Source organism: Lissotriton vulgaris, chromosome 5 (assembly GCF_964263255.1).
Source record: "Lissotriton vulgaris chromosome 5, aLisVul1.2, whole genome shotgun sequence".
NCBI lineage: Eukaryota > Metazoa > Chordata > Amphibia > Caudata > Salamandridae > Lissotriton > Lissotriton vulgaris.
This window is the reverse complement of record NC_141693.1, coordinates 1,211,657,964-1,211,669,477: the sequence shown is the minus strand read 5'-3', so window position 1 is coordinate 1,211,669,477 and position 11,514 is coordinate 1,211,657,964. Positions and strand designations below refer to the sequence as shown.

The 11,514-nt window shown below is 41.6% G+C and overlaps 1 protein-coding gene across 1 annotated transcript; it reads right to left on the bottom strand.

Moving 5' to 3' along the window:
- Positions 1–532: 532 nt before the first annotated feature.
- Positions 533–1,483, bottom strand: LOC147712301 (olfactory receptor 10G7-like). The gene has a single exon (XM_086919620.1). It carries the CDS (start codon positions 1,481–1,483, stop codon positions 533–535), a length of 951 nt encoding a protein of 316 aa, XP_086775746.1.
- Between the last annotated feature and the right edge of the window lie 10,031 nt (positions 1,484–11,514).

Below are 11,514 nucleotides of genomic sequence, written 5' to 3'. Positions count from 1 at the left end.
GAGCTCATACTCCTTCAACTAAGATCTACTTGTAGGAACTGCCCTGGTATGCCATTTGATACAAATTTAAGTTTCAGTTATATGTGTTACTGAGATTTTTCTAAAATTTCCAATCCAAAAGTGGCATTAAGAAATAAGCCTCCAACAATACTTTCTGAAATTTCAGCTACCATCCCACATTTCATAAAAGCAAAAATGTATTTCTTATTGAATCCTGAGCAGAGTAGTTTCTATAAAGCAGCAAGAAATGCCTAATTTGCACTAAACATCTGCGTTCCAAATACCCTTCTAAACCTACAAACTGCAACAAATAGATAACTCATTTAATCCTTTAGTAAATTGTGAATTGGACTGAAAATTGTAATTCACGTAATTTTATTAAGGATAGTATCTAATTGATGTTGTGAAAATGTTGACAATAACAAGTAGAGAAAAAATACTAATATCATGCCCTGTGAATACTACAACATATGCCAGCACTTTGCATCATTTAAACGGTCTATTGATGGATCAGGGACATGTGTAAGTCAATTCAAGATGAGAGCCCTGTAAGTTCACACATTTTTGTTTTCCCACATAGTAGTTTCTGCAGTGCTTTCCTTACATCCTGATTGCGCAGAGAGTAGATAACGGGGTTGAGCATAGGTGTCACCACTGTAAAGAAGACACTGAGGGTTTTGTCTACTGAATAAACAGATGTTGGACGAATGTAGATAAAAACAGGTGGTCCAAAGTACATCATCACAGCCATAAGGTGGGCAGCACATGTGGAGAAAGTCTTCTTCCTCCCTTGGATATTGCTAATCTGCAGGATAGCATGGAGGATGTGCACATAGGAGATTACAATGAGCAGCAGGCATCCCACAGATACCACCCCAATGTTAGTCAAAATCACAGCTTCATTAGCAGAGGTGTCACCACAGACAAGTTTCAGTAAGGGTGGGATATCACAGAAGAAATGCTGGATCAAATTGGAATCACAGAAAGGTAACTGATATGTTAGCATTGTGTGTATTAGGGCATGCAAAGAGCCAGTCAGCCATGTTCCAAAAGCTAGCCTGACACAAACCTTGCGGTTCATGACGTTCATGTAATGAAGGGGCCGGCAGATAGCCATGTAACGGTCAAATGCCATAACAGTGTGGAGGAAGCATTCAGTGCTGCCCAGAAAGTGAAAGAAATACAACTGAGCCAGGCACCCAGGGAAGGAGATGATCCTACTTGAAACCAGTATGGCCAAAAGCTTTGGTTGGGTTACAGTGGAGAAGAAGACATCCAGGAATGATAGATTTTGGAGAAAGAAGTACATGGAGGTGTTCAACTGTGGTTCCCCCATGATGATCAGTATGAGAAGAATGTTACCCCCCAAAGTAGAGAGGTAGAAGAGAGAAAATACAACAAAAAGGAAAATTGACATCTCTCTGTTGTGAGGAAATCCCAGGAGGACAAATTCAGTCACAAGAGTGAAGTTCTGGGTAGACATTGTGGTTTCACTTAAAACACTGCTAAGAAAAAAGACCATGTATCACATAGTAATCAATCATCAATAGAAATATTTCGCAAGAGTTGTAGGTGGATAACTAGCGATCATTCAGCTGTCCCACTGAGATACATTGTAACATTCAAATATATCCTCTAAGGCAGAAGGCAAAACCTCACAAAACTTTTTATGTTGATTAAGTTAGAGGTTTTGGGAAAGCACAAATCATCTTGCTTGTGTACATATTGATATCATTACAGTGAGCCAATGCAAGTTATACATTTCCAGCAGTGTCCTCATATCGGATACAAAATTATTAACATCTGCAATATTTTCCCACCCACAGTTATTCTCAAATGCTAAAAACCTTATCCCTCCTAATATGTTCTTACTCTAAAAGGTTGATGTAGCCAATAACTAAAGCCTTCTGGTTTCACATTTAAACACTTAAACATATTCTTACTTCCTGTGGTCTCTGTGAGAGTGAAAGCTGCAATTGCTATGGGTGCTCCATGGGCCTTTGCAGATTTCTGAATTAGCTTGAGCAGGAGGTTATTTTCTACTAAGTCCTACATTATCTTGTGCTCAGTACATTAACAATGGCTGGCTAGTAGTGTACTGTGCTCTTTTCCTTACAGGATTAAACATCGCAATTATTATGTATTATTTCACATTTATTTTCAACCGCCATCTTGACTGACATCTGGAAATGTCTTGTAGGTATGCCCCAGTATTAGGTAAAGCATCATGAGATATGATGTCCCCACCATATAGGTCACCGAATTAGAGTCTGAAGCTGCCATACCACAGCACAGCTCACTGTCAGTCACTGGAGGTTTCTCATAACTTTGAAAATGCTTGCTTCTCTTGTTAGTACTGTGCTACTTTTCAATACTTTTCTAACGTGCCAGTGAAGACATCACATCATTTCATGCCAGCCGCCATTTTCTGTCACTGAGTCCCCTGGGTACCTCATATTAACATTAAAGAGTCAGATCAAATTGGTTGCAACTATATGAGTTTATCAGCTCCTGACATTGAGTGGAGATTAAAATTGATGGCTTACATCCCTATATATATGTGAATGTTGCTTTTGGAAATATTGACAATGGGCTGCTTTCGGTACTTGAGGACTCTTGAAGAAGACATATGAATAACATGTTTTTCAACTCACTTTTATGTAGGCTCTTGTCATAGTTGGAATTTGTACAGTCTGCACTCTGCCCCCAGTCTGTGTCATTGATACACACATACAAAAGTCTACAATTGGTTCTGTCGGGTAAGATAAATTGCTTATGTATTCAAGAGGTATTCATGGACAAAAAGTTGAGGAAGTAACATTAATACTTTACAAATTAAGTTGGAACACATGAGCAAAAGAGATTTTTGCAGAGCAGTAAGTATTGGGGGGCATATTAACAACGGCCAGCAATAATTATCGCTGGCCGTGCTTAGCAGGCTATCTCTGGTATTTATTGCCCTGGTAGCGTGTAATTAACGCGTTACTCCAGGGCGATAAAAATTCCTGAGATAGCGAGGTTATCGCCCTTTTGCAGGGAACATCGCTGGTTTTCCAGCAATGTTCCCTGCAAATGGGTGATAACCGTGCTGATACAACCCACAGGGTCGTATCAGCATAATCCACCCCCTATGTTAGGGATGGCTAAGTCAGGATTTTAGCAGACGTTAGATTTTGGTGAAAAATTTCAGTTTTCGCCAAAATCTAATGTGTGCTAAAATCATGTGGGCTGCCTTGTAAATATTGTGATGTTAACATCAGCGATATTTGCAAGGTAGTCCATCTGGGGTACGCCCGGTAATGCCCGCTTTGCATCTCATTAGAGATGAAAAGGGAGGCTTTGGGAAAAGGGCGCTGGTTTTATCTCCAAGAAAAGTGGAGAGAAAGCCCTTGTGAATATGCCCCCCACTTTTTCTATAGCTTAAATATTTTATGCGGTTGTCAACAGTTCAAAAAAGGGGTGGCAATAAGTATAGTGAGTATAAGTGACCAAGTGACATGGGTGAATAAGTGTCATTTATACATTGGTGAGACAAAGACATATACTTTATAAACAAAATGTACACAGGCTGTAAACTTGATGTTCAGCCAGTATGGATCTGAGTCACGTGTCTCTGGACGAACGCGCAAGTGCTCCATATTTTAAGACCAGAAGACTTGATGGACATGGACCGTATAAGTGTGTCGACATTTCGACCCTGATGTATGCGTAATTTAAAAGAGCGTCATGACGTGTCTTCTTCAGGACAAGGAAAAAACAAGAAAGACAGGCTAAAATTAGATGAATTCATGAATTTCTGGGTGTTCCTACTAGAATGATCTTCAAAAAATATCTAGAGGTGGTGCAGTGGTAATGATACTAACCAACTTCAAGTGGATTAAATCAAACATGTAGATTCAAAGTGTGACCTCAATGATAACTCCGAGGGTACCTCCTATTAACATTAAAGAGTCAGATCAAATTGGCTGCAAATATATGAGTTTATCAGCTCCTGACATTGGGTGAAGATTAAACTTGATGGCTTCCATCCCTATAGATATGTGAATTTTGCTTTTTGAAATATTAACAATGGGCTGCTTCTGGTACTTGAGAAATAGGGATTACATGTTTTTCAACTCACTTTTATGTAGGCTCGTGTCATAGTTGGAATTTGTACAGTCTGCACTCTGCCCCCAGTATGTGTCATTGATGCACACGTCATACAGTAGAGTAATGGGGATGAAGCTGTGATATTCCTTTAATAATACAAGCCACTCATTTCGATGTTAGTGTGTCAATGTGGAAGATAATTATAGCCCTTCAAGTGGCTGTTTCTATTTTCACACTCAGTGTGTCAACAAGGGGGCTAGGGAAAGGGGTCAGATTTAACACTTCGCTGTTCAGCTTCCATGAAGGAAAACACTACCTTAGTTTCCCTGTAGCTGACTGTCAGTAAAGTATTCTCTTAGGAATGACTTTTAACTCCTCCATGTACTCAGGCACCCTTTTTTCTCAGACTTCATTTATAATTCATTGCACACCAAAAACAATATAATGAACACAATATTAGTGCTTAGTAGACATTTGTCTTGTGACAAAGATGGAATCCAATAGTTCTCCCAAGAAAATTCCAAGTCAATTTTCTTCTTTATTCTTTCTTTTAGTATTCAAAATTTGCAGATAAAAACAATTGAATAATAAAAGAAAGAATAAAGAAGAAAATTGACTTGGAATTTTCTTGGGAGAACTATTGGATTCCATCTTTGTCACAAGACAAATGTCTACTAAGCACTAATATTGTGTTCATTATATTGTTTTTGGTGTGCAATGAATTATAATGAAGTCTGAGAAAAAAGGGTGCATGAGTACATGGAGGAGTTAAAAGTCATTCCTAAGAGAATACTTTACTGACAGTCAGCTACAGGGAAACTAAGGTAGTGTTTTCCGATAAATGTCTACTAAGCACTAATATTGTGTTCATTATATTGTTTTTGGTGTGCAAGGTCAACTTGTGAATTTTGATGTATAAAACAAATGCCTTTTTGTTTTATGTTGGGATCTAGGGGATTGTATCCCAGACCATTTGCACCCACATTATAAAAACAGTAGGAACTTGACCCTCTGTGCGGCCTTAGCAGCCTCATTCCCCTTTTCTGCTTGAATACTTCATTTATAATTCATGTTAGATCTGGAGTTTCTGATTGGCAGAGGTATGCAGCCTGTCCTAGCAAGAACCACTACTCTAGTCAGGGTAAGCTAGATACAAACTAAAAGATAACCTGTGCTCACCGTATGGTAACTTGGCACTGAGCAGTCAGGCTTATTTAACCCCTTCCATGCTCATGACATGGTCAGCTCGTCATGAAGCACAGTGGAGCTGTGCTTATGACGAGCTGACCTTGTCATGAAACTATAGTATTCAAGCAAGTTCAGCACAGGAGGGAAAAACCCCAGCAGCCAAGGCGTTAAACAGGCAATGTGTAAAGTATTTGCGTGACACACACACACAGTAACACAATTAATATACCACAAACAAACTCCACACGGTTCAGAACAATAGATTATATTTCTATGAGAAAAAGAAGACCAAAACAACAAAAATCCAGTAAGTAGAACGAGAGTTATTCATTTTTCAGGATTATATATTGCTTGGAGCCACATAGCACTAACTGGGGACATCTGTTTGTGTTAGACTAGGGGTAAATCCAAAGTTCAGGCTGACTGTGATGGAAGGCAGTACAGCTACAGAACTTATAGAGGTCCTGCTGAAAAATTACCTTGGATGGAGGAAGTATCAGAATCAAGATGATTTTCTATCCTGTTTGCATTTTCAGAGATTCCCTGTCCGAGTTGGTATTCTGCCATTTGCTGTAAAGTCATTTCCTGTTCTACTCACATGTAAGTGAACTTTGATCTGGGAAGGATAAATCAAAATGCTTCAAATCAGCTACTTTTTGCTATGTTCATCTTCCATCTTAGATTGTCAAGATTCGCTGAGTTTGTTTCTTCAGATTCACGTGAAATTACATTAGAATTTCACCAGATTACACAGAATTCAGTGACGAGTCAAAGAGGGCATTTACTTCTGTTTGCTTAGGGAAAATCCACCTTTGTATCAAAAAAAGGATGTCAGGAACAGGGGCAGCTCCTCTGATATGGCGAAGGAGGGTCTCCACACTGCTTTAAAGCAGTGCAGAGGCAAAAACATAAAATGATAATAACTTTAAGTTAGTATAATTTTATGATTGGCTACTTTGCGGGCGGGCGGTGCTCTGCTCTGTGAGAAAGGGAGTGGAGCAGTGGTTTACTCACTCCTAAAAGTGCAGGATCTGTTCGCTCAGCCCTCTTGGACCCACCCAAGCCAGTAATGCACACTTTCCCACTTCTCCATGCAGACTGCATTACAGCCTGCATGGAGAAGAAGGTCACCCCCGCAGCCACTGGCTGAGGCCTGTGTCATGGTGCATGACCAATCAGAACGCTAAAATTGCTGTGGTGTGATTGGCTTAGGAGAGGGAGCCTGGATGCCTGCATTCTGTTCCTGAAATCGGACGAGGGAGATCAGGAGCAGCAGCGCGGAACAGGGCGGCAGCAAGGTAAGTGGTTTATTTATTTATTTAATGTTCCCTCCCTCCTGCAATCACGACCCCCGTGTGACCCCCTGCACAACCCTGACCCTGACCCTCCCCACCTGCCCCACTACCCAAAGAGTCATGTTGGCCAGGATGCATTTTGACTAGGAAAATAGCACAGCTGCCCTCCTGCATATTCTGCAGTGATTACATGTTTTAATCACTGCAGAGAATGCAAGGGTGCCAGGTGGTGTATGCAGTGGTTTTGAAACTTTAGAAACCACTGCATATCATTCGGCACCCTCACATACCTTGCAGTGATTTAGAACTTTTAAACACTGCAAAGTATGTAAGGGCACTAAGTGATATGCAGTGGTTTCTAAAGTTTAGTAACCACTGCATATATGTCACTCGGTGCTAGCACCTTAAATACTGTGCAGTGACTAATATTACAGAGTAAGCAGGGGGGCTGAGTTGTATGCAGTAGTGTACAAACCACTGCACAATATTTAATTCCACAGGAGGAACAGCAGATTTTTTTATCAGAAATTCCGTGCTACATTTGTAATGAGGAATTACGAAAATTCCTCCAATTCCGCTGGCAGAATGTAAGAAGCCCTACTTTTTTTCTGAAGTATGTTTCCCTGTTTTCCTCTTCAGCTTGGAAGATTATGCTAGACTCTGTCGCTATTCTGTTTCAAAGTAGTTTAGTGGACGTCTTAACATCACCAATCAAGGACTATCTAGATTAGCAAGGTGTGTTTTTCTGCTCATTTGTGAATTTTTCCTCTTAAATAAAACCTTCTTTAGAGGACATGCTAAACATTTCCTATGTTTGTTAAGTGCAGGGTGACAATCTTGCTAATGGGAGGAGTCTCCTCTTTCTTAGAGCAAACCTCAAAGGAAACAAGAGAGACCTTCACTGTCTCTAGTCCTTGACAAATTGTGCTGCTAAGGATTTAGTAGTTCCGCTTTTTTTTTGGAGTTTAAGAAAATCTTTATTGGGTATAAGAATGCAATGAAGTAAAAAGATACAATTTTGATATTCAAAAAACAATGCAAGTAAAAACTATATGGAAAGGAAAGAGGAAAAATAGAAGGAGAGAGAGGAAGAAAAGAAGGGAGAAAAATGGGAGGGGAAGAGAGAATAAAAAAGGGGACTCAGCAAAGAAAGTACAATATTAACATCTGAAATGCAACATGTTGAAAGAAAATATTCCAGAGAAAAGTGGTATAAAAATAGGGAGAAAATGCATACATAGAAACAGAAGCATAGGAGTAAACAAGAACATATCATGGGGGTTTGGGTACTTCTTCAGTACGAGGGGAATGGAGCATGGAGGATTTGGCAGAGGAATCCAAGAAGGTAGTAATGGGTAACCATAACAAATCACGTTTGATAGCAATCGTAAGAGGATAAACATATGTTCTATCTAATCTATGGTTAAAACAAACACCACACCACCAGGCCTGAAAGGAAATGGACGATGTATCTTTCCATGCTTTAGTAATTTGTTGAAACACTACTGCTAGGAGAAGGTCAACAATCGAAGTGTTAAACTCAGAGGAGGACCATATATCTGAAAGGTTGCCCAGGAAAATATGTGTAAAAGAAATTGGAAGTCAGTAGAACAAATTGTATTAAGTTGATGCCAAACTTTAGACCAAAAAACACGAACCAGTGGGCATAAAAAGAGCATATGCTTGAAATCTGCCCGTAATTCCGAGCAAGACCAACATTTAGAGGGAAGAGAGGAATTTATTGTATTCAATCTGGCAGGAGTAAGCATAAGGCGATTATAAATAAAAAATAAAGTTTGGGTAGTATTGGCTGCTCTGGAAGACTTCCGTATCTTATTCCATATATCTTGCCACAAAGAGATAGAAAAAGATTCTTCCAAATCCAATTCCCACCCCTGCTCCACTGTCGACTTATCTCTGTCATCAGAAGACTCATTTAATTTTTTATAAATCTGTGAGGCAGATGAGGAGGATGACAAAAAGGATAAAGTAAGAGTAGAAGAGGAAGAATTACAAGAGACGGTGGAAGCAAGAGAATCATAACTGGATTGAACAGCAGCTAATAGTAAATTGAATTTGGAAAGAAAGGACAAAGGAAGAGAAAAACAAGTCTGAAGGATAGAAAAGGGAATAAATGTACCATGAGAAAAAAGTTGATGAACCCAAAAAAGGCCCTGAGTATATCAGGCTGCCCAGAAAAGAGTTCTATTATTGATTTTGATAAGAGGATTATACCAAAGAGGAGACTGTAACAATCGTGTACGGTCATCAAGACCAGTAACCAGTACGAGGTAATGAAACAAACTCCTTCAAAGAAAAAGGATGAAAAAAGGAGGATTCAATGTCAACCCACAAAGGAAAAGAGGCAGTATCGAGTACTGATTCAGACAAAAAGAAACCAGAGTGAGAAAGAAAAAAGGAAGTGTGGTATGATGAAAAATCAGGAAAATTAACACCTCCCAAATGTTTGGGACATCTAAGTTTAGAGAAAGTCATTCTGGCTCTTTTATTTTGCCATAAAAATGAGATAAAATGGAATAAATAGTTTTATAGCAAGACTTTGGAATATTAATAGGAAGATTAGAAAGTAAAAATAAAATAATAGGAACCAACATCATTTTAATAGAATCTAGCCTCCCCCACCAGGATAAAAATAAAGGATGCCATCTTGTCCTGGAATCTGTGAGAGTGGTGTGTAAATGTTTAATATTAAGGGCAACAGTTTCTTTGATTGAGGGGGCAAACCAGAGACCCAAATACTTGATTTTGGACAGGCTCTAATGAAAAGAGGAAACCAAAAAATCAGCATGAAAACAAAATGGGCAGTGGGCAAACTAGGGTTGATGCAATTGTCACTATGAACAACGCCCCCCCTTGCCTACAATACATTTGACTGACCTTCTACTAAAGCCAATCCTGACCCATCCCTCTATGACTGTCAAGCAACCTATTCTGCCGCTCGAGCTCCATCCCGCCCTGGTAGCTGGAGACCCTCTCTCTCTACCGACTACCAGTGCCTCCTCCAATCAACCATGTCGAGTCCTGACCTATCCGTGTCTGGGGACAATTCCTACACTATTATCTACCCCCCAAACCTCTCTAAAACCGCCACTAAATCATTCAAGCACGCTACCCTAAAAAGACACCCTGAGACGCTCATATCCGACATGCGATACTGCGCGGACAGCGGCACAATTATCAATGACCTCATCTTCCACTCTAGAAGAACCGCCTCCTGGCGAAAAACCCTTGCGCAACTTCTCAACATTCGTTTAACCAAGAACATTCCACATGGCACTAAGCTCACAATAGCACCCTCCCCAACTTTGCGAGCTGACCTCACCATTACCCTCTACAAAAACGGCATTGTGCTAATCCAAGCCTCAACCTACAATCTCCACAAATTCTCTGACCTCTTCCCCCTGCTCAGAAACTACGTGAACAACTCCAACTGGATATCTAATACTGGTACCAATGACCCACCATCACGTCACCCTAACAGACCCATACACCCACCTACTAATCATATAAGGGTCCCCACCTCGGCGCACCCAATCCCCCCTATCATGCCTCCTGTCCCTAACAGATCCAGCCAGCCATTTACCAGTCCCCCGAGGGTCTCCACTTCGGCTCTCCCACTCCACCCTACCATATCTCCTGTCCCTGGCATCTGCACTTCCCCCACACCTGCGATCTCCTCCCATCCAGTGCCCCTCTCTACCGAGAACACTGATACCCTCCCAATGTCCCCTGCTCCACTGAGTGCCAGCCCCTTAACCCCCCCTACCCCTGATCACCCCGACCCAGGCACCTATAATGGAACTACCCCTAGACACCAGACCTCCTCCCCGCCAGCCCCCCACCAAAATACAGAGCTTGACACTCCTTCTCCAAAGAACATGGAGCCTGCTCCAGCCAATGCCCTACCACTGTCACATGCCCCTTCAACTGATTTGGTCAACTCGAACCCCTATCCCTTCATACCCCTTGACTATACCAATCTTGAAACTCTGCACTCCAGAGCGACCAAACTCACCCAGAGTATTCACTGCTCCATCCTGGACCTGATGAACCTCCTTCACAGTGCCGAGACCTCACTAGCTAACCTGAAGTCACCGCATACTTCCCCCTCACCCAACACCGAACCTGCCAAGCACCCTCTCCCGCTACCCCTAAGACACCTTCGCCCACGCAAACAACCTTGCCCACTCTCTCTGAGGAGGAATCCCAAGCTCTCTCCCTCACTTATAACGCACCCACCGCCTCCCCTAACCATCTTGACCTCACTGGAAATGAAATCCTAGCCATCCTCCAGGACCACAACTCTACCCCAGCCATCCCCTGTCCATCAACCACCCGGCCCGAACACCCCATCAGCACGGTCACCATTAACCCAAACAGGCCAGCTACCCTCCACAACAGAAATGTGGTAAAAAGCAATCTGGCGCCTGTAGCTCTATCTGTCCAGACTCCTGACTCTCCCTCCGACACCCCCTTATCTGGTCTTTTAATAAACTGCCGGTCAGCAGTTAAACACGCCGCTGACATCGCCGACCTCGTTCTGGACAAAAACCTAGACCTAGCCATTTTAACTGAATCCTGGCTAAAGGAATACTCTTCGCCTTGCCTGGATATACTAGTCCCGCCAAACTACAACATCGCCAGACTGGATAGACATGCTAATAAGAAAGGAGGAGGCATAGCCTGCATCTATCGATCCTCCTTGCTTATCACTGAACTCGCAAAGGACATCTCAGACTCCTGCGAATACCTCGCACTCTCTGTCTGCAACAATTCAGTACACCTCTGTAACTTGCACATCTTTTACCACCCACCAGGTCCTAACGATGCTTTCACTGATCACCTTCTGGAAATCATGACTACAAAGATTTCCTCCAATGCCACAGAAATCTTCCTGGGTGACTTCAACTTGCATTGGAAT